Genomic DNA, 23,529 nt, shown 5'->3' with positions numbered 1-23,529 from the left:
TACCTTAGGGGTCGATGTTCCCTTGCCTATGGCGACAAATAAGAGGCCTTCTTTTATATACTCAGAATGTAGATATTTATATGTATATGTGTATAAATTACAGATTATTTTCTGATATTTTGTTTGTCCGTACGGTTCTATATTATTCTTATTCCAGGCAAGTAGGTGCGTAAATTACACGGAAGTTAAGAATGTATGAGGTCTTCGACACGAATAGTTACGCGTGCGGAAAACGGCAAATATCGCGAAATGCTATTAGAAGAGTCTTTTGACAGTGGCGTGTTCGTCGTCGATAAGCTTATGGAGCTGGCATCACTTTCAACCGTTCGAATGCAGCTTTCTCGAGAGCCTCTCTATGATTAGGATGGGCGACTTGAATTAATTCGTATGCTCGCTGTTGAAGACTTTTGCCGAACAGACTGGCAATTCCGTGTTCTGTGACGACATACCGAGCGACTGCTCTGTTCGTGACAACACCAGCACCTGGAAAGCACGAACCAAATATTTTACGACTCAAATATTTTGAAAACAATTCACTTACATTATTTATTGCAACAGAGATATGCAGTAAACCCTGCTATAACACGGTATAACGCGGTACAAATTGATCGTGTTACGGGAGGATTGACTATACAGGGTGAGGCGCCAGAAACAGGCCACCTGAATAACTAGGCTGCTATTGGTGTTAGGAAGAAATGCATCCGATGGAACTTGCTTGGTATCGAGGGGGCATTAATCTGATGATAGTAGCTTTTTTGTAGGTGGACGCATAAAGGACATATGAAGGTCAACTTCATTTTTTTTTAATGGAATGTCCCATTTTTTATACCATAGATCGATAGAGTATCAAAATCTGAGTAGAAAAGCGTTGACCTTCATATGTCCTAAACCTAATAGTTCATTGTCCAAAGAAGAAAGAAAATTATTTCGATAATATCTCGTTAACTATTAGATTTAAGAATTCGATAGTCTATCGATTCATGGTACAAAAACTAGGTCTTTCCATTAAAAAAAAATCAAGGTGACCTTGAAATTTCCTCCATGCCTCCACCCTCGCAGAGAATGTTTGTGTCACAATATGACCCCCCCCCCCTATGCCGTGTAAGTTTTGTATACAACATTTTTCACATTATTACAAATAACGGCAATATTCAAAGTGGACATAGTTATTGCCCCACCTTGTATAATACACACTTCCTTGCCGCCTCTGGTTGTTGATATTACTTCATCTGTCTCGTAATCTCTTGTTATGGGTCGTTGAATGTAAATAAACATTCAATCACGCTGTACGCTGCACCTGTACTTTAGTCGTCTATGAAAATCTCTGCTGAGCGAAGTGCATCTTAAGTTTCCGAAATGCGTTATTCAATAACGAAGAAAGTAGATATGGTTTTTGTTTATGGGGAATGTCGCCAAATTGTAAGAGAAGCAGTTCGTTTGTATGCTGAACGGTTCCCCGAATGTGCCAGACCCTCACGATCTGCTTTCACGAATGTTGGAGGAGATTTCAAGGTCCTTTTGTCCTAAATCTAATAGTTAACGAGATATTATCGAAATAATTTTCTTTCTTCTTTGAACAATATCTCGTTAACTATTAGGTTTAGGACATATAAAGGTCGTCAACGCTTTTATACTCAGATTTTGATACTCTATCGATCTATGGTATAAAAAATGGGACATTCCATTTAAAAAAAATGAAGTTGGCCTTCATATGTCCTTTACGCGTCCACCTACAAAAAAGCTACTATCATCAGATTAATGCACCCTCGAAACCAAGCAAGTTCCATGTGATGCATTTCTTCCCAACACCAATAGCAGACGAGTTATTCAGGTGGCCTGTTTCTGGCGCCTCACTCTGTATATCTCCGTGGATCGTGTGCGAAACAGACACAGAAAAATTCTGGGAATTTCAATACCAAGTTTTAGAACAGGTGTAATTTTGCTTTCGCCCTTGGCGGTAGCAGATTGCAATGCGATAATGGGTTTTCCTTGGCGATCGTCGCTGATCGCTGCCCCCATGATGAAATCTAGTTGTCCTCCAAATCCAGAATACATTCTTGTGCCGATACTGTCGGAGCAAATCTGTCCCGTGAGATCGACTTCGATACAGGAGTTGATGGCAGTCATGTTTGGCTGCTTAGCCACTACTTTGGGATCGTTCACGTAGTCCACCACCAACATCTCTGCAAAAGTCATAGTTGTATTGTACACTCTGACCTGAATAGAATTTGTATCAAGGTTATACTAAAAACAGACTCACCAATGAAAGGATTATTGTGCATAAAGTCGTATAGTTTCTGGGAACCGACGCAAAACGAGCCGACGATTCGGCCTCTGTGCATCGTCTTCCTATTATTCGTGACGCAACCTTTATTTACAAGATCGACTACGCCGTCGCTGAACATCTCGCTATGAATTCCGAGGTCCTTGTGGTTCTTCAGCTCTGCCAGTACCGCGTCCGGTATGCTGCCAATCCCCAATTGCAGGGTAGCTCCGTCCACTACCAAATTCTCAGCAATATTCTTGCCGATCTGCTGTTCCTCCTTGGACGGTGGTTTCACAGGATGGACCGGAAGTGGCTTGTGATGCTCCACGGCGAAGTCCAAATGGCTGACATGAATGATAGCGTCGCCGAACGTTCTGGGCATGTGTTTGTTTACTAACGCTGCGAAACAACGGTAAGAAACAATTTACCGAGGATTAATATTCGCATCATGTCGCAGAGAAAATAGTACTGAAAAAGATTCGAAAATTTACCTACGATATATTTGCTGTGGCTCACAGCGGATCTGACGCAGTCCACGCTGGTGCCGAGCGAGCAGTATCCTTTGTCGTCCGGAGGACTGACGTGCACGAGCGAGATGTGCGGCTTGACGTATCCTTCTTTGAATAATCGCGGAATCTCGTGCAGAAAGATGGGCACGCAATCAGCGGTTCCCGCCTGAACAGCCGGCCTCACGTTGCCTCCAATAAACAAGCTTATCGACCTGAAATGTTCTGTGTACAAAACGTCATAATACATAAGAGAATTAGCATATAATTAGAACACGTCTAACAATGAACGAATTGCACGCCTCGATTTACATACACGGTGCATTAGAAAAAGCTTTGCTTTCGACTTGTTAGTTTAGCTCTGATACTAAACGTTGAGAACAGTGTGAACAGTAGGTACGGCTTACGATGTTCGTCTACAGCACTATTTAAGCTTATCGTATTGAAAGACGAGCGGGAAATTACGATAACGACGTACTTGCATGCTCTGGCTTGGCAAATGGCGCCGGACCTTCGAGATGCATATGATACAGCCGTACGTTTCTCACGTCGCATCGTACGCCATAGTCAGTCATGGCCCTTAAAAGTTCACTGGGTGTTGCTGCTGCTCCCTGGACGAATACCGATTGATCTGCAATGAAAAATTAATTCATTGAAAAATCGTATCGCAATCTCTAACTCGATCGGTTTCGATTCGCATTACAACTCTTACATTTTTTAAGTACTTGTGATAATCTGACAAAAAATATTTTCTACAAAAGTTGATCAGTTTTCGATTGGCTATATATTCCAATAAAAAAAAGTTCGAAAAACATTTTTTTTATAGTATTGTCAAGGTCACCATCATTTTTTTAAGTGGCACTTTGTATTTTTGACTTAACAGTATTATAGCCCGTGTCAAGACGAATTCAACGACCTAGTATACCATGACCTTGGGATGACCTTGAAGGCGAAGAAATGAAAATTTCAACAAAACATGACAATCTGCTTGAATGGGCGATAATAACTTGTGTTTATTATTAAGACTCGAAATTACATTCAATTCAGAAACCTTGACTAAATGAACGCAAACGATTTCGTAAAAAAGTCACATCAAATGGTCGAATTGAAATCCGTTTTGTTGTAGGCACAATTCCGTTCTTCGTAGTGCATTAGTTGCTCTTACGATACTGTCGTAGCGAAGTTCTTCGCATGCTGTACGGATTCGCTGCTTTAAATGTTCCTTATTTTGTATTGGAACAGCATAAACTATTGACTGTAAATGACCCCATAAAAAAAAATCAAGTGGCAACAAATCGAGGGATCGTGGTGGCCAAGCAATAGGGCCATAAGTGCCCAACCAATGTTCTCCAAACTTTAAGATAATTACGAACGATTCGAACATTATGAGGTGGACAACCGACTTGCTGGAAATAAATACGTTGTTGAACATCATTTGGAAGCCCCGATTTCAAAACGGATTTCAATTCGACCATTTGATGTGACTTTCGAACTTTTTTTATTGGAATATATAGCGAATCGAAAACTAATCAACTTTTGTTGAAAATATTTTTTGTCAGATTATCGCAAGTACTAAAAAAATCGTGAAAACTGTTACGTGGGACACCCTGTGTATGTACATATATTGTATATTTCCACACAGTGTCTCAAGGAATATTTACGAGTGTAGAGCGTGATGACGGAATTTACACTTTGTACCCCATCCGCTATACTATTTACACAGCTATAGAGATAACATCGAGTTTACCTAAGGAAAGCACGAATTATTATCTCTACAAGCATTAACAATAATAATTAATTATCTCTTATCTGTTGAACGTACGATAGACCCGTGATCTATCGAAGTGTAATTTCCGTAATGATTTTTATCGAAGATTTCATTTTCGAGGCGTTCGGTATTCAAATAAATCCTCGTTCCGTATTCGACTGCTGGCATTTGAACCTTGACCTCAAAACGCTGTACGCCTTGGCAAGAGAGCGAGAGACCGAGCGTTCTTGATCTATTTAACTAATGAAACGGGTGAATTAAGAATAATTTATTTTTCCTGTCCGAAAGTACGGCAAGAGATCGAAATTACGCAAAGGAAAAGTGTCAATCAATATTAGCGGAACCTAAAATTAAATGATCATGATCATAACATCAATATTATTTCTGTTCGCAAAATAAACTATTCCGAGCAAACAATGGTCGAGAACCATAACTCGTAAACAATCTATATTTAATCGCGGACCCGGAAAACAAATTCGCTCGACCAGATTTATTCACTGTAACAGCTGCATGTTCGCGTGTTGGAAATATGTTTTGAGGTAGACGATTTTGTCTGTAACACGTAAGCATGCGATGGTGCGCTGTTATGGTTGGCCATAAATAAATTAAATCATTCTAAGAAGAAATCAGATTTTTTTACAGACACGGAAACAAATGAATCTTTCAAACCTATATAGAATAATTTCTAGCCACAAGGTTCTACAGCTAATAATAATAATAATAATCGGTTAAAAAACACTTTTATCGTCTATAAACAGCTTTGAGCGACCGATCGCAAGAACTGTTTCTTTTTTCTTATCGAATTGTCTATTACAGTAAGAAGCACGACGTATCTTATCGATGCACATTAAACTATTTAATTGCAATTCCAATTTCATACATTCGCACTTAAAACGCTACATCTGCTCGGAAAGTTTTCTTAAAGATCTAATATTTTAAATGTCGAAGTTTTAAAGGGTCCTTATTTGAGAAAGAAAAAAATTTTATAAAAATCTGAAAGTCTAAAAATTGAGGTTTAATGGCCGATTGCGTCAATCTTCATGTATCGTTAAGTACTCATGTTTTTAAAACGGTACTCAAGCTATTTTGCTGCTATGTAACCTACGTCCGCCTTTCATTTAGTCAATAATCGGCAATCGGCATTTATTGTGTACATCGAACGGAAAACCTGTTACATAATCAATGTTATCTTCTCGCTATGCATGGGCCGATTTCGTTGCAATATGTTTATTATAAGATCGATCGAATAATTTCTATAAATCGCGATGACATATACATATCATGTTTTTATTAGCAACGTGGAATGTGGAATCCCGTAGGCGTCGATGTTCCCCCTCCAGTAGTCGCCTTTACCGCGGAGAAGGGGACGCGAGTAGCGCCTCTTGCGGCCGCGATTTTGTTCATTTTAAGTACAATGCATAGAGGCACCGTGCTAGAAGCAACACAAATCCATCCACCGAGCGTAAAATCTGACAACGGCGAGTTGCTGTGCGCTCTGTTTTCTGTTCACATAGCGTTGAGCAAGCTTCGCGGACAGTGACGGAAAACAAAGCGTAGGTATGTTATGCATTTAAAGTGAGACGCATAGATAGACACGCGGGGATAAACAGCTTAAGTCGTGCATGCGGTCGGCTACGGAGATACGCATGATGGAGAAACGAAGGAACGAGCTGCTTTGCGAAGATGTACGCTGCACGAAGGAGAGGTTGGTGGAAGAAGCAGACGTTTGAGGAGGTCCTACCGTCCGAGGCCTGTCGTACACCAAGATAACAAGTGTTACTTTGAACATAATGATTTGTATTGAGTAGCGTGATAGCGAACGCGGGCGTTTAACATAAATCAAAATGTAAATCCCGGGGAAAACAGTCCCCCTTATCTCGTATTAATAATATCATCAGCATTCTAAATTCGACAGAATTTTCGACATCGTGATCCGAGGGCAAGATTTTAATCTTATAATTTTGCAATTGTTTGCCTAAAAAAAAAATCGAATTTTGGAAATGTAGTTTGCTCAGGAACTTCACACTATTCTGTCAAGAATACTCGGACCGCTGACATCTGAATTTACTCCTACAGTGTTTCAAGGTTAATTCTTTCAAGGACAGTCATTTCCCCGAACGTGTCACGAATCTATATAAATTTGATAAATGAACAAATTTCAAACGATGTGACGTGCTGGCAGCTTGTGGTCGCGGTATCGCAGGAAAATTAATCAATTACCTGAATCTAGTTCTGCTTGTTCGATAGCCTCATCGGCGGTCTTGAGCCAACAAGGTTGCTTGTCGGTTATTGGCATCGAAGGTTCGTTCACATAAGTAAAATAACTTTTCTTCGATGCTTGAAAACTAGAAGTTCTGGAGCTGGCCATTAATGTATTCAGTGCTTTCGTGAGGGTGGTTATTCGCTTTAGAGTCGCCATGGTTCAATGGATACACCGTGATCTTCTGTCACTATTCACTATAGCACTTCACACACAGTGTCCAGTGGAACAACGATAAAACTGTTAGGCGATCCGAAATACAGAAAAACCGCGGCCGAATGAACCAACGAAATTACGGAGTTTCGAAAGAAATTCGGCGCAGATATATTGTATACCCCCGAACCAGCCGCCACCGTGTCTGACCGTGTCTCACAGTGCAGTCGCGCCTCTCCGGCGCGAAATTATCGGGAACAGCGAACAGCGAACAGCTTGGAACAGCTCTATACCAGAGAGGATAGGAGAGTGCTCACGCCCGGGTTTTCGGCTGTCCCGATATAGTGCTGACATCTGCTCAGCCTTAGCATGGAACAGAACCGAGCAGCCTAGCATGGAACAGAACCGAGCAGCTTAGCATGTAACACAACCTAGGCAACTTTTAGCAGGGAACAGAACCGGGCAGCTTTTAGCATAAAACCGAATGCACATTATTTTTTTAACAAGGATTAGAACGTACAGCTTAATTGTTTTATATGAAATATGTAACTAACATATAAATCTTATATACAAAATCTCTAATTAATACAAATTAAGTATAATATTAATTTTAAGGGAAAGCATTTTAAGTTTTTCCAATTTTCTAGTTGCAAACTCTAGTTGTAAAAAAAATGAAAAACCCGGAAAAATTCGAACAAATACAGATTTCATATCGAAGTTTAAAAGCGACCTTTTGAAAAATTTTTCTTTCATGAATAAATATTTTTTCCACCTCCGCACCATAGGATTTTTACTAGATGACTTTTAAAACATATTTGAACTATTTTTAAATAATTTTACACGAAAACATTCTAGTTTACTCTTTATTTCACCGTTCTACTCATTTTTGATGGGCGGCATTGCAGCTCTGTTTAACAGTCTTTTACAACCCAATACCATCCATAGTACCAACCATATTTAAGGAAGAACAGTTTTTTGCAATGATCATTGAAAAAACAAAAGTGTTTCCACATTTCAGTCCTTTCCCTGTGTTCTGTGTCACATCTGGAGTTTTATTTATGGTATGCTAACAATTGCTATTGAGTCGCAAGCCAGACCGTACAAGCGAATGCATCCACAACTTCCAGAGTTAATTTTCAACATTATAAACAATTTTGCGACAACACATTTTTACGACTGTACACTGAACCGGAGTATAATATGAAGGAATATATAAAATCCCGTTCTTTACAGATCACAGCTAGTTATTTACATAAATCTAGGAAATAGTTGTTATTGCATAATTATTTTCAATAAGGGTTATACAAATTCTGAATCAACATTTCACTATCAAAATATATAATAAAACATCGCAAACATTTAGCATTCTCAATATACTAAAATGCTTGATAATATCGATGTGCTGATCTTCCCGCTGTAACTCGCATCATGTCATTTTACGCCTGATTTTATTTCGAGCCGCTGTCTTCGCTGCGAGCCGTTCGCTTCGTTGCGAGTAGAGTAGCTCGCATTGTGCGAGTACTCGACCCGACTCGCACAATCGAGCCGAGCTAAGCTCGGCTCACATTTTCGGGTACTGGCACAGCCCTACTGGGAAGGCCGAAAGCCCGGGCGTGAGCACTCTCCTATCCTCTCTGATAAGAGTTTACTCCCCCTGGGATAGTTTATCCTCTCTGTCTATACTTATCTGAAAGTAGTGCCACCACATAGATTCAATTACAAATGACAGCATATTTTGTCGGTAGATGGCTACAGACGATACCTAATTCTCGCAAGTTCTTGCTTGCAGAAACGCGTGATTTCATTTAAATAGAATTAATCGCTTCCCGTAAAGACAAACAAGTTCTAATCATTGGAGATGTGAATAAATAATATGGAAAGGATTAACATGAATTTAGTAATATCACGGTTGGAAAGGAAGGTCTCTGATTGTAAAGTTAATTCTCAGAGTACATACTAGATGGCACTCACGACGGTATTTCGGAATCATTTTCAAGGTTATGTTTGATTATTCTGTTTAAACCAACAAATGAGTGTGTTTTTTCTTAACTACTATCATACATCAGTTGAATTAAAAATGTAATCAATTGCATCGGATATTTTCCAGTATTTTTTGAAGAAGATAACGATTGTAGACGAATCAGCAAAGTAATAAAACTAATTAAGCACAGATATCTGAATACGATATTCGCGCAATATTAATTCCTACAAATCTAAAACTGAGTAAATATTTCTGTATAGTGTTTTGTCAATTTTTTATCATTTTGAGGGTTGACAAGTTGCTGCGCAACTTAGTACAATTGCAATTGAGTGTTGCGCGCGAAACGATTCAACTACGATAGTAATAAGCAGAATTTTTCTGACTTTGTTCAATAGATATCCTGTAATAAAATACAAATTCTCTTCTCGAAGAATTCTTAAGATTATCAATAATATATTTCTATCGTGACAGAGGGCTCTGCAAAGCGGATTTTATTTATAATAAACGTGCAATGAATTAATCAGTTGAAGCCACGTGATCGCACGTGCCCCTGCATCTGTCTTTGTCAAACACCTATTCTCCGCTTTATCTGCAAGGTTGGGCAAATTAAGTGTACAGCAAATTTATATGTTGTACCACGCATTAATCTTATAATTATTAAAGAATCTCGCGTTTTTCACTGTTAACATTTCTCTCGAATTCTATTGATTCATTCGATTGCATAACATATTATTTCTTCGATTTTAGTCGAGCATTCGAAGTTACCCCCACTCTTGACGTTTCGGTCTGTCTTCTTTCATTCTTTCATCGAAGCTCTAGTGGCAGTACCTTCTGCTGTTTGGCCGACGTAACAGATCAGGGAAATCGCTCGGCAAAATGTATTCGAAAAACATCGGAGATCGCCAAGCCACTCAGGAACATGTTTTGGCTGTTTCGAGAGACTTTGTCGCACAGCCACGACTCAGTAAGTCACCGAATTGTTTTCTCAAAATTTGTGAGCGTAAATTTATCAAGTAGAAACACTCGACGTAAACTGGGCGTAGCAGCGGATCGATTTGCAACTAGTCAGCTGATCCAAAACTGTTCGCTCTATTATCGTTTATGAACAATTCGAAAAAATGCTGCTAACGCGCATGGACGTTCCAAAGAATCGATTATTTTTAGCTTGGAAAAACAATTTGTGAATAGATTATAGTTTTCTCAGGGAAGTGCTCGTTTGACTATCATGTGACCAGACGCATAGACATTGACATAATGAATTTTTACGATTTGTCATGTCGGTGTTTTAGATGTGCCTGAGAATAAATGATTAGTCGAAATTGTGAAACGTTTTGACTAATTTTCACGTTGATCTTTCAAATTGATTTTTATTCTTTCAGCCTACAAAACTGTGTCGGGTGTAAATGGACCCCTGGTTATATTGGATGAAGTCAAGTTTCCAAAATTCGCAGAAATCGTTCAATTGAAGCTTGCCGATGGATCTATGAGATCAGGTCAGGTTTTAGAAGTATCTGGTTCGAAGGCAGTAGTTCAGGTGTTCGAGGGTACCTCTGGTATTGATGCGAAAAATACTCATTGCGAATTCACCGGCGATATTCTTCGGACACCGGTATCCGAGGATATGTTGGGCCGTGTTTTTAATGGATCTGGAAAGCCGATTGACAAAGGACCCCCAATTCTCGCGGAAGATTTCTTAGATATTGAGGGTCAACCGATCAATCCCTGGTCGCGTATTTATCCTGAAGAAATGATTCAGACCGGTATCTCTGCCATCGATGTTATGAATTCTATTGCTCGTGGTCAGAAGATACCTATTTTCTCGGCAGCTGGTTTGCCCCACAACGAGGTAATTTACTTTTCAATGGTATAATTCAAGAATAATTGTATAAATTTAATGATGTTACATTGTATAATTTTGTTTAGATTGCTGCACAAATTTGTCGTCAAGCTGGTCTTGTCAAGGTCCCTGGAAAATCGGTCCTGGATTCTCATGAGGACAACTTTGCCATTGTATTCGCAGCCATGGGTGTAAATATGGAAACCGCTCGTTTCTTCAAACAAGATTTCGAAGAGAACGGTTCTATGGAGAACGTCTGCCTGTTCTTAAATTTGGCCAACGATCCTACCATCGAAAGAATTATCACTCCGCGTCTTGCTCTGACTGCAGCCGAATTCTTAGCTTATCAATGCGAGAAACACGTTCTAGTTATACTTACCGATATGTCCTCTTACGCCGAGGCTCTTCGCGAAGTATCAGCCGCCCGAGAAGAAGTACCGGGCCGACGTGGTTTCCCTGGTTATATGTACACTGATTTAGCTACGATATACGAACGGGCTGGCCGAGTAGAAGGTCGTAACGGTTCCATCACTCAAATCCCAATTTTAACTATGCCGAACGACGATATCACTCATCCTATTCCCGATTTAACTGGATATATTACCGAGGGACAAATATACGTTGATCGTCAGCTTCACAACAGACAAATTTATCCACCTGTTAACGTACTTCCGTCTTTATCTCGTTTAATGAAATCTGCCATTGGAGAGGGCATGACCAGGAAAGATCACTCCGATGTATCCAATCAATTGGTATGTATCCTTGCTACGGTCAGTTATCTTTGAAGCATCAAGATATTGTAAAATTATAAATTATTTTGTTTTAGTACGCCTGCTACGCTATCGGAAAAGATGTACAAGCTATGAAAGCTGTTGTTGGTGAGGAAGCTTTGACACCCGACGATCTGTTGTATCTGGAATTCCTCTCCAAATTCGAAAAGAACTTCATTTCTCAGGGCAGTTACGAGAATCGTACCGTTTTCGAATCACTAGATGTCGGTTGGCAATTGCTGCGTATCTTCCCCAAAGAGATGCTCAAGCGAATCCCAGCCAGCACCCTTGCAGAATTTTATCCAAGAGATTCCCGCCATTAAGTTTCTTTTTTATCTTATGATTCAATTTTCATCTTCCTGAAAACTCTACGAAGAATGGAAAATAAAAAGATTATAAATCAGGCCTGGCCCAATAGCAAAAAAAAAATGAAAATTTTCGTTAAACAAATTGGAAGTTAGAATTCAAAAAGTTAAATCAATTTATTTCCGAAAGATCGTAAATTATGAGATTAGACAATAATGATAAGCGTGTGCTGGTAAAAAATAATGTTTGCATAAAACATGTACGTAAAGGTCAGGACCATGTTATACTGTTGAACGTTAATTCTGTAGCGTTACTGTAATTTTAATTATAATGTTTTCTGTCGTATTCAAATGTTCGCTTACAGAAAGTGATTGTGTAAAGTGTAATATATTACTCAGTATTAACATAGAAGAAAAAAAAAAGAGATTGCGAGATCATATCACTTTTTTGTCCTACATTCCAATAGATTTTCGTTTGCGCTTTCACGAAACAGAAAAACGAAAAACAATGTTCGTTCGATGTTGTCGCAAATGTTTGAACTTATATGGATAAACAACTTTTTAAACCATATTCTGCAAGCACTCTTGTTGCTTCGATGTTATACATATAGAATAGTATTCTTGTTTCAAAATAAATATATAAAATATAGTTTAAATATACATGAATTTGTTGACGATACTACTTAGTGTAATTAACAGCCCAAAATGCAGATGCATGTGCACGATGTGAAAACTTACACCTATTGAATGAAAGAAAGTTGAACACGAAAAAGCATATACTGTTTGTACATGTTCCGTTTGCTTTTTATTATTTTACAAGAGTAAGGGAGTAGTCTGGATCGAGAAAACATATGATTATAGATAACAACTTATAAACTATATATGTTCATTCTGTGCAAAACATGATATTGCATATGTTCAGAATTTGTGTAATTATCTCTTCTGTAAATTTGATATATTATTTTTTATCAATTAGTTGTCAAGTTTTGGCTGTTAATTGTTGTACTGCTAATTGAACACGGAGTTCGATGCAAGCATCCTTTTCTTCTATGATACTGCGGATTAAAGTGGTCATTTTTTTCTGAAATCGAACGAGACGAAGATACAAATAATACTGATTAAAAAATCATTTGTGCAAATATACGTAGATACGGTGGAAATACCTCCAGCAGCTGATTTTCTTTAACTAATTGAACCATGGCTGTCCATTCAGCTTCATTCGGCGAATGTACTCTTCCCAGTTTTTCTGGCTTCTTCTTCTCTGGACCTCTTTCTGACAACATTTCCGTTAATTGCTTGATTTCATTTCTCTCTTGATTTATTCGTGACTTTAGCAACGCCTGCATGTTTAATAATTCTTCATAAATTAAGCTCTCCCTTAACTTATCTATAACATTCTCTGGTTCTGGTTCTACTGTTGAAGCTGAAATAATATTTTCAATTATGTTGAAATATTACGTTAAATATACGGTAGTGAAACTATTCCATAGATTTATCCTTACTGTTCTCATTCGTTTTGGACGCTGCAGTACTGTTTTGTTCACTGGATTGCAATACAAGCGTAGACGGTTCAGCAGAATCAACGATATCTTTATCGTTGGTTTGACTACTTCTCTCGCTTTGATTACTATTCGTACTTATTGGTTCCTTATTGTCTTCCGAGGTGTGAATTTTGTTAATCCTCTTTAACGTTGAGATAGACGTTGTTTGAGTTTCAGATTTCAGGTGTGCCGAATCTTCTTCCTCGACTTTAACTTTCTGCACAGTTGATTCAACTATATTTTCATCATTCGATTTGACTTCCTCGTCTAAACTTTTCTGCGCGGCACCTTCCATTTTCTGAACTGTTTTATATTTTCTCTGAAAAGAAAAAAGAATATCATTTACACGGAATATTTGCATGCGTTTGTTTGTTTAATTTGTTATAGAGTCGAACCTTTAGTTGCGTTATCATGCGTTGCACTTCCCACAATTGTTCCTCGCGGGACTTAGTAACAAAGCCTGCATTCATTTGCATATGTATTTGCGACAATAACGATTCTTGCTTGGACAGTTCAGCAGCGATCGTTTCCACGGTGTCTGGCAGATTGACACTGCCAGACGAGAGCGGTGGGACATACTTTGTTAACAGAACATTTGGAAAGAGAGCTTTACAATGAAATAACAGAGCTAGTAACAATCTATGACTCATTTGTAAGACAGGACTCAATGTCATCGAGATGGTTTGGGCATTCATTTTTGTCGTTTTCTCCTGAAATCAAGTTTCTGTTACGTAAATACAAATATACAGTGTTGTCTCAGGTTCCAACGACCGAACGTGATCATTTTCTTAAAAAATTTTAAAAGATCGCAGTCTACTGATAATGCTCGGCAGCTTAAACCTGGGATAGCCTTTCTATTAAGTTCCGTTTGTCTTTCTTCAACATACTCGGGCCGTGACATGATCCAAGTGCAATATAACCCATGCAAGAAGAACCTTGTTGCATTCTGGAAGCTGTTGAGTGAGCTGTATCAATTGTGCTTCTCTTTGCGCAACATCTTTAGTGGATGCTGCTTGCTCGAACCTAGAGATTGTCTCGCTGTTCTCTAATACAGGTTCTGGTAACTCCCTGGAATACAAACATTCTAACAACAGTTCGTTTTATAAAAAACCAAATCGTTTAAAAATCTTAGAATTCGAACCTCAGAAATAATATCAACAGGCTTGTAGCTACTGTAGGTTCAAACTCGGACATATTTACATGCTCTCTGTTGTTGTACAACTTTTTCAAATACTGAACTTTCGACTTCACCCCTGGAACTTTGTACAAACTCTCCACATTCATGCCATTTTCTTCCACAAAGTCAATACAGTCTCTTACAACTAAGGGCAGTTCAACACCGTCATGACAACGACTTCGTTCTACTGCTAAATGCAAGCTCACCCCAAATATCGGTTGCTCTTCTAAACAAACAATTTGACAAATTTTAAACAGAAATTTTAGAACAACAGAAGCAAGAAGATTTTATAGTCAACACTGTGTGTCCTTTACCTCCAATGTCTAGACAGTCTTCTCCGGTATGCTTTCCTTTCTTACGGTCTTTTAGTTTCTGTTTAGCCTTGTCCTTCTCCTTCTCCTTGCGTTTCTCTTTATCTACATCCTTTTCATCCTTGTCTTTCTTCTTCTTATCTTTCTCTTTCTCTGCATCTTTCTCTTTACCCTCTTTTTCTCTAGACTTCTCTCGTTTTTCCTTCTTGGAAGGAAATTTAAAGGCCTTGGTCTTTTTTGACTTTGACGGACTTCTACAAGTAGAATCTCTTATTCATTTGATCGGTACATCGATAAAACATAGATGTTACAATGATAATTCTTCATCCCATCTATGATCTATTCATTGTCTTTTTGTAAATATATTACAACAACTTTTATGATAAAGTACACATTCACTACTGTAATGAGAACCAAAACAATTAACAATATCAAATCATAAATATTCGCTATAAGTTTGTTCTCCATTGGAAGGTAATTGGCTTTGAATTATTGACTAAATGTGTAACACAGAACAAAAATCAATACACCTAATTTTAGATCAATATGAAGCTTAATTAACATAACAGTGCCAACAATATGTGAAAATTAAAATTACTTTGTGAAAGAACTATAACACCATGAAAGGTGACATTGACAAGCACCTTTGCGTTACCAATTATTCTAGAAGTGTTTTAAGAACGAACGAAATGTATGATAGAATGTAATTTAATTAATTAAAAGGTCGGTAAATAGGAATGGTGAGGATTAATCACTGAAATGCTCTAATAATTCTATGAAATAAGATTACTTTGTTTCTTGATCCTCGTCGGGGGAACTTTCACCCTCTAATGTGGCATATCCACGATCTTTTCGATCTTTTTTCTCTTTGCGTTTACCGCCTAGGAGTTCTTTCTTCGAATGTTTCTCGTGTCCACCTTCGTCGCTAACTAAAAATGTATTTACGTACACACGCACACGCACACACACATACAATGATTAATAAAATTTAATATAAATTTTTGACACATTGTTACAACGTGTCATTAAAGCAAAACAGGGATATTCACAACATTTGATATTTGCACACGGATGACAGGTGTATAACCTCTTATCGAAATTGGTACGTAAATTCGAGGGAGCAATTAATTTAACGAGCAACAATACGTACAATCACTTTCGTTACTTTTCTTAGCGGATTCCGACGCGTACAGTCCCGGAAATTCTTTTTCTACGTCAGGGCTTTCGAAATCCATTCTCCTTCGCTCGAGATCTGCTTTAGCCGACTTAAAAATTCTGGTGACAAGCTATCGATTATTGCGTTCGAGTTTCCGTCTCGATTCTTCGTAATTACTCTATCATAAAATCGATTACTTCGAGCCCGCGATGTTTTCATAATTCAAACCTTCTTTTGTCAATCGAGAATTTCAGAGTCGAAGTCTTACGAGACTCTATTAAATTGCTGCTTTCCGTACATCGGAACGAAACCATGGCTTAAAAACAAACCCATCGGCTTCTTTACTTGCCATGTATGTAAAGTATGCTTCTTTGAACGATACGTCTGGAAATTTTCCATAATCCATCGTCTTCCACATCGATCGCGCATATAAAACGCGATCTTTGCGAACATGGCTGTGGAATAACGCCTTTTTCTCCGCGATCTGTAAAAGAATATAATGATCTCTGCAATCAAAATTCCATGGCAGAAACAAACTTGTTCTTTTATTTTGTCGGCATCGTCGAAAGTCAATTTTCTTAGTTGAACTTTGGTCATGCCTAATGATGGGGGATCGTCCATTGACGCTCTTCTGAGATCCATGGCATTCCACATCACGATGCTCTTCCGCACTGATTCGTCTTAAAGAATTTAATCAAATTAGTACAACATAATAGTTGTACGCAATGAGAAATAAATAGAAAACCATATCTACTTTTATCCGTATTGCTAAGAGCAATTCCTTCCCTGTACATCAACCAGTATCTCAGTTGTGGTAATAGAAAGCATCTTGGTAATTTTGCAAATAGAAATCCTTCTGTTGCCATTTTTTTTAATTCATTCTAAACATTTAATAATCTATGTGTTATTGCGTATTCATTAATGAAATTCTGGCTAAGAAAAGCGTGTCTTTACCTTTGTCAAAATCATAAGAGGAGAATCGTCAAAAATGGCTGTGTCTTCCTCGGCTACAGCTTCCTCTACAAGTTCTTCTTTCGAGTCGATCTTTGTATCTCGTAAAGGAGGATCGCTTTTACTTCCTTTAGATCGACTTCTTAGGGGGCTTTGTGATCTTGTTGGTACATCTACTTCTGTAACTCTTTGAGTCTCTGTCTTCTCTCTGTCTCGGACTTCTTTTTGTTCAGATTTTTTACGAGTATTTACAACATTCTGTACTTTCTCTTCGTTTTTGTTGCCGTCTTTAGACTTCTCCCGAGGATTCGTTCTTCCAATTTGAGAAGTTTTCTGCAGTCCAGATCTCTTTCTGTCATCATTTTTACTTTTCCTACTTACACTACTTGTTCTCCTCCGATGTTTGGATCTTTTAGAAACCAACACTGTACTGTCGTCCTCCTCTGCATCTTCATCTTCTGAAGCACTATTTGAGTGACAAGGTTTGTAGCAACTATGGGTACCGTGAGTGTCGTATACTTTATCGGGCATATGAATTTGCTTGTATGCCTCTTCGGTGGCCTTTTTCCTTCTATATTCCTCGGCACGTTGTAATTCCTCTGGTTTCGGTAATGGACCAGGAGGAACGTTTATGGGTGACCAATGTCGATGTAAACAAACGCATGGTATCTCTTCTATGCTTGGCTCGGGTGTTTGAATAGGTGTAGCCATATGGACACCAGCTACTACCGGTTTTGGTGGTTCTTCGGTGTAATTTTCAACTACACCAGTTATACAATATTTAACATCGTCTATATATTCGTCTTCTCTTGGAATTCTTTTTACTCCTGATATCATCAACTTAGTGTCCGCAACCACCGGTTTCGAGGTATTTTCAACATTTATGAACGGCTGTTTTTTCAAGGATTTCAATTTTTGCCGGCGTTCCTTCCACTTGATCTTTTCTTCTTTATTCTCGAGTATTTTCCTTTCATACTTACATTCGCAGACAGGTCTTTTCACGACGAGTCTTGCACGGGGTAGTCTGCAACCTATTTTATTGAATTTATTGCACTTCAACCAACAAGGCATCGAATCTCTGCATCGTGTATAATAGTCGATCAATCCTACATCATTGAGCGCCAATTTCCATCGTTCTTTCGGTGGCTTTGCTTCCACTAATCCTTGTCTGGTTTTTTCAAGCTCTTCCATCGCTTTCTCTGCCTCGGTATCTTGACCGTGTGCTTGTATGTCATGCGTGTCCACAAATTCACTACATCCGCAAGGTTCGTTTCGCTTTAATGCCTTTGACGCGGAGCTTTTCGGTACGCTATAGCGTTCCACGTATTTTAGATTTTTATCTACGCGTTTAGAGAGGCACATGTCGTATGGAGATTTGTAGAGATCGTATTCGGGTACATATTCGTCGCTCCTACGGGGACTCGGAGGTGGAGTGTGATAAATAATACCTTCTATCACCTGCAGCTTCTTGTCTTCCTCGTTTTTCTTCTTCTTAAATAATTTATCAGTGTGCTCTGCATCATCTTTTTTTCCACCTACTAAACCTCCAATGTTGTACATCAGTACTTTCTTCTTTTCTCGGTTTTCGCGACAAACACATGGTTTTCCTCCTGGTCGTACTTCTATCGTTTCTGGAGGATAATCTGGTTCGCTCAGATAAACCAAAGTCTTTTTCGTTGGCAATTGTTGTTCCGATTTCGTCCTCCAGCCACACGGTCCCTTACTTGGTAATTTTATATCAGTTTCTTCCTCTTCTTCCGCGGAATCATCTACAATATCTATATCTCCATATTCGTGTGTACATTTTGTCGGAGGCTCTTCCGGTAGATTTACTGGTTGAACATTGGGAGGATAGTTCTCGGGAGACATCAGCTTCTTTTTCAAGCCCAAAATCTGCTTTTTTGGATCGTCACCTTCGTCTTCGATGTATGAAGAGACTTTTCTTCTTTGCTTCTTCTTATTTAAATTAAATGCTCTAGATTCCTTTTTCTTTCCACGTCCTACAGGCGAACTTCCATTCGGATTTGATTTTTTCACAGCTGCGGCACTTCTACTTTTGTTACCAGGATTTCCATTCTTTTTACTAATCTTACTTTTATTATCTCCTGCCGTTTTAGATACCGAGCCTGCGATCGGTTTCGATTTGCCTTCTGTCTTCTTGCTTGACTTTTCATGAAAGGAACCTTTTCCACCTTTCAAGTTTAAACTCGAGGTTCCAGAAATTTGCTTACCAGGATTTGTGGTTTTCCCAATTTCCTTTGTACGCGGATTATTAGCTTTTTCTTGTTTCGATGACTTATGGTCACTTGTCTTATCGCTAGTCGTGCTTCTTTTGAAGATCGTTTCTGCAGATTTTGCTCGAATGTCTGAAGATTTTGTAACAATTGACTTCTCCTGTCGTTTATTTGTTTTCTCTTTTATTTTCGTTTTTGTGGAAGATTCTGATTTTGAAGTTGTTTTGGACGCACCCTTTTTCGGAGAAGCTGTTTTCTGTTTATCTTTCTTCGATTCTAAAGTATCTTCTTGAAACGGAGGCTGAGCTTTTTCATGATCATCTATTAACGATTTCGATTCTACAGGAGTCGCAGGTGGTTTAGGAGAACTGAGTTTTAGTAAGGCTTTGAAATCTGTTTCCGATTGTTTCTCCGACGGTGCTGTACGATGTATGTTCCATGCATCATCGTAACCGGGATATGAGGGATCTGGGATAAACTTTTTCATTGCCTTCTCTTCTTTGATCTTCTGCTTGCTAGCTAAACTATCTGGACTCATTTGGCATCGCTGATCTCTTTTCTTCTTCTTCTCTTTCTTTATTTCTACAGGCTCCGTCGCTTCTACCACCTCTTCTTCCACTCCTTCCTCTTCTTCTTCATCGAATTCTCCAGGTATTTCTTGCAAATCTACTACCGGTTTTCTCATTGGTATTCGTTCACCGAAAGGTCCTTTGCAGACGGCTCGACCAGCTTTTGTTCCGCACGGAGGACCCTACGAGACGCAACGATGTGATTACGAATTTAAAAAATTTGACTACAGAATATTGAAAAATATCTACCCTTAGTATTTGCTTCCTCAATTTTTCTTGTTCTTCTAACTCTTGCGGAGTCAGAGTATGCAAAGTACCCCACGGTGCTCCACAAATACCCATACCATGTTCATCCCCGCATGGTTTGAAATCTGCAATGCTGTACATTCTCTTCTCTGCGAAAGGATCTAGAGGATCCTCCTTCGCTTTCTTTGCTCGCCTCTTTGCGTCTACTATTTGACGGTAAAATGGATTTCTCCTGCATGATTTATCGCCAGGATACATTTTGCAGGAGATCGCAGGAGCTTCGTGAGGTCTAAATTTTTTTCCAAAGCACAAACCATCTTGTTTAGTCCATGGTATGTGATCGTGACTTACTTCCGGTGTTAAACCTTTAGCCGATATTTGTTGAATGGCACACTCGCACGGTGGAACGTTTCTCGGTGGTCTAGGAGGTGGACGTTCCACGATTCTGGATGGTTGATGTATGATTTCGTCTGTGATCCCGGAAATATAATATTGTGTTTCGCCTTTAGGGTTGGTAACTCCGTTTATCATTAGCTTGGAAGTGAGAACATCTTCCGAAGCTATCACTTCCAATAAATTCACCGTTGATTCCGGTGGTGTAGGTGCAGGTGAATGCATTGCCATTGATCCTATAATACATCTGTCGTAAAAAGGAGTAAGAAGTTTATATTTTCGAATGAAATATTATCCCGCTATATTACTTTTATTACTTGTTCTTTTTACTGTCTTCGGCTATAGTGTCTATCACAAAATATGGTGCTCTCATTTCCTTCCCCTTTATATACGACTTCCTGCTTTGCCTGCAGGAACAGCAGTTGTCACATTTAGGTCCTGGGAATACCAACTTCGTTATAGCTTCTATCTTCTTTATCAATTTGTTCATTTCCCTTTCGCTTTTTCGATATTCTTCGTCCACGTTTTGCAACCATTCTTGCCACTTTGGGGACAAATTCTTTCTACCGCTCGGGTAGATCTTTTTGGGTCCATCTCCAAGTTTCAGTATAGCAAAAAATTTGTCATCGCTGTTCGTTGGCGTTACGTTTGCAACGCCAGACATTTCATATGTTACAGGGCACGATGGTGGATCTTCAGCTGCTCCAGATATGATGTAGTGCGGATGTTTCTCACCGAGCCAAGATTTTTTGTGTTGTTGAGGGGGTTGTAAAACTCCTACGACAGACGCACGCGTTCGAATAAATATTTTTAAATAATTGTATACGCTTCATTCAAGTGGTATCGAAAGAAATACCGCATATTTTATACTCTACTGGTCCTGGTTTTTCGCTAACTCCGTTAATCGTAAAATCAAATACTTTACTTCCATTGGGTAATTGTGGGATATCAAAAGTAGATTCTTCCTTATTCATCCCTTTAAGTGTATTTACGTCTTGTTGCGTACTTCTCCTATCTAATACATAAGTCTAAATTAGCATTACATAATAATGTAGAAATAATAATATAGATATCCTATCTTATCTAATGTAGATGTACCTTATATGTACGTAATGTAGATATTAATGTAGATATAATAATAATTTAGAAATGTTTTGACTTTGGAGTAACATACCTTTATTATGTCTTCTAACGGTATTTCCTTTGTGCTGTTCTTTAAGTAAAGGAGAACTTGTTCGCGTCATACGTTCATCTTCTTCTTTCACAGAGCTATTTCGTTTCTGTTTTCTTTGAGTACTCGAACTTCTGTCTGTCTGATACAGCTTATTAGCATCGAAACTTCCTCCACCTCTCCTTCTGTCTCCTTTATTCTCTTCATGTTCACGACTTGTTCTTACGTTGTTAGATTCGGTTAAAATGCACTCTTTAGGTGGTAATATTACTTTTGGTAACGGCAATAATTGATAGCGTGCTTTCCAAATTTGAACGCGATTATAATAAGCTGCCCAATCTGAGCGTACAAAGAGATCTTCTTCGTAAGGCGATTCTTTCTTCTGTCTCAGCTGCAACGTCGGCGGTAAAGCTGTAACGTAAATGTAACGATCAGTTTTTACTTATAATTGAGAAACACACGCGATACAGAGATCATACGTTTAATAGGAATCTTTGGCATTGTAACAGGGGGTAATCTCTCATGCAATTCCATTATTGCTTCAGGCAGAGTTAAGAATGCAATAGCTGACAAAATGATCCTTTCGTTACAGTCGTAAAATTGTTCTGAAATTATAAAGATACCAGTGAAGAATAATCTTAATAAATTATACAAATTAGAGACGACAAAGCAACAAACTATATTCTTCTTCTTCAAAATAATTTCCTGTTAAGACTTTGTAGATTTCTCTCAGAAATTTGATTGCATTGCAATTAGAAATTTCTTGTAATTTCCTAATGATATTTGGTGTAAGTAGGAAGAATGTAGACATTATTCCAATGTCCACAAGCATTCTTTCTGTGCGTCCTGACACCATTTCTTCGCAATCTCTACGTATTACACATTGTAGCATCATTAAGTTTCTCATCTATTAAGTTTCAATTGCCTATTATGTTATTAGTAATTAAGTTTCAGTAATTATTAAACAATAAATGCTCTGTACTTGGTCAATGGAAAAATCTTGGTACCAGCGTGGAAACTTAGACAATTCTCTTTTCATGGACAGATTAACTGAAAAAAGTTATAAATATATTAAGCTGTGTTTCATCTATGTTTGAAACAACTATTTAAAAAAATTTGTGGGTTTACATTTTTCACTTCCTAATTGAGTATTTCTATCCATTTCTACATTATAAGCTTTCTGTTTTTGTACCCATAATGCATCTTTTGCTGCTTCAATTTCATCTTCTATATACCATACTATTGGTCCCCATTTGATTCTTTCTGTTCGCTTGTCAGATAAATTGATGTATGTAGATCCACCACATGAGTGTAATAGTAGTTCTTGTGCAGCGGTCTGCCCTGAATATAATTTACGTTTGTGATCTCCAATATCTGTGAGTTTACTTTTGCCATACTGTTTAGTTTGTTCAGAATCCACATGACCAGTAAACTGAGTTCGAAATTTTAAGACTGGACTCTCATTTATTATTTTTGTAGACACGAGTGGAGGTTTGTAAAGAAATTTATTTTTGTCATCATATTTTGTCAATGGATCAACATTTTCTGGTGAACAACAAAAGCCATAAGGTTTTAAAATTTCTGAATCCTCTTCTTTGTGCCTAGTTTGAATTCAAGACTAATTATACTTGTTTTCAATTTATATTTATAAAATGTTTCACATTTACCTTTTGCTTCGTGGCTTAGATGTTGCAGTAGACATTTCTGATTTGGAGGAAGAGACAATTCTGACGGAATGAAGTGAAGGACAGTGGTAATTACAAATGTAAGGTATTCATCTTTCGTTATCCATTTAGTTGGTGTGATGGTTGTACTTGTAAATTTAAAGGTGGTGCAATGGTTTTTCAGTTACAGATGGTGTTGTGTAATGAATGTGTCTGCAAATATATTGTATATAATACAAGGTGGTACTTCATACATATAATATCCAAAAA

At 38.3% G+C, this 23,529-nt stretch overlaps 4 protein-coding genes across 4 annotated transcripts; 1 reads left to right on the top strand and 3 right to left on the bottom strand.

Annotated features, from left to right (window-relative positions):
* Positions 1-48: 48 nt before the first annotated feature.
* Positions 49-7,189, bottom strand: LOC143358237 (succinyl-CoA:acetate/propanoyl-CoA:succinate CoA transferase). The gene is made up of 6 exons (XM_076795215.1): positions 6,761-7,189; positions 3,251-3,403; positions 2,758-2,997; positions 2,261-2,665; positions 1,917-2,183; positions 49-483 (listed from the first exon to the last, which is right to left on the bottom strand). Exons 1-6 carry the CDS (start codon positions 6,957-6,959, stop codon positions 299-301), a joined length of 1,449 nt encoding a protein of 482 aa, XP_076651330.1. The 5' UTR covers positions 6,960-7,189; the 3' UTR covers positions 49-298.
* A 2,291-nt stretch (positions 7,190-9,480) lies between these two features.
* On the top strand, positions 9,481-12,525 carry Vha55 (V-type proton ATPase subunit Vha55). Its single transcript, XM_076795122.1, has 5 exons — positions 9,481-9,530; positions 9,682-9,898; positions 10,314-10,780; positions 10,858-11,523; positions 11,598-12,525. Exons 2-5 carry the CDS (start codon positions 9,811-9,813, stop codon positions 11,862-11,864), a joined length of 1,488 nt encoding a protein of 495 aa, XP_076651237.1. The 5' UTR covers positions 9,481-9,530; positions 9,682-9,810; the 3' UTR covers positions 11,865-12,525.
* On the bottom strand, positions 12,124-16,232 carry Rlip (Ral interacting protein). Its single transcript, XM_076795121.1, has 9 exons — positions 16,026-16,232; positions 15,666-15,804; positions 14,879-15,129; positions 14,529-14,790; positions 14,275-14,455; positions 13,783-14,097; positions 13,349-13,706; positions 13,010-13,269; positions 12,124-12,927 (listed from the first exon to the last, which is right to left on the bottom strand). Exons 1-9 carry the CDS (start codon positions 16,108-16,110, stop codon positions 12,826-12,828), a joined length of 1,953 nt encoding a protein of 650 aa, XP_076651236.1. The 5' UTR covers positions 16,111-16,232; the 3' UTR covers positions 12,124-12,825.
* A 76-nt stretch (positions 16,233-16,308) lies between these two features.
* Positions 16,309-23,511, bottom strand: LOC143357637 (uncharacterized). Its single transcript, XM_076794157.1, has 14 exons — positions 23,507-23,511; positions 23,263-23,408; positions 22,724-23,206; positions 22,578-22,645; positions 22,274-22,502; positions 22,075-22,200; positions 21,599-22,006; positions 21,281-21,439; positions 20,742-21,201; positions 20,035-20,671; positions 16,986-19,967; positions 16,786-16,912; positions 16,569-16,711; positions 16,309-16,515 (listed from the first exon to the last, which is right to left on the bottom strand). Exons 1-14 carry the CDS (start codon positions 23,509-23,511, stop codon positions 16,309-16,311), a joined length of 6,180 nt encoding a protein of 2,059 aa, XP_076650272.1.
* Positions 23,512-23,529: the final 18 nt, after the last annotated feature.

This window comes from Halictus rubicundus, chromosome 10 (genome assembly GCF_050948215.1).
Source record: "Halictus rubicundus isolate RS-2024b chromosome 10, iyHalRubi1_principal, whole genome shotgun sequence".
Lineage (NCBI taxonomy): Eukaryota > Metazoa > Arthropoda > Insecta > Hymenoptera > Halictidae > Halictus > Halictus rubicundus.
Note: the sequence above shows the minus strand (reverse complement) of the source record. Positions and strands in the feature narration are given on the sequence as shown.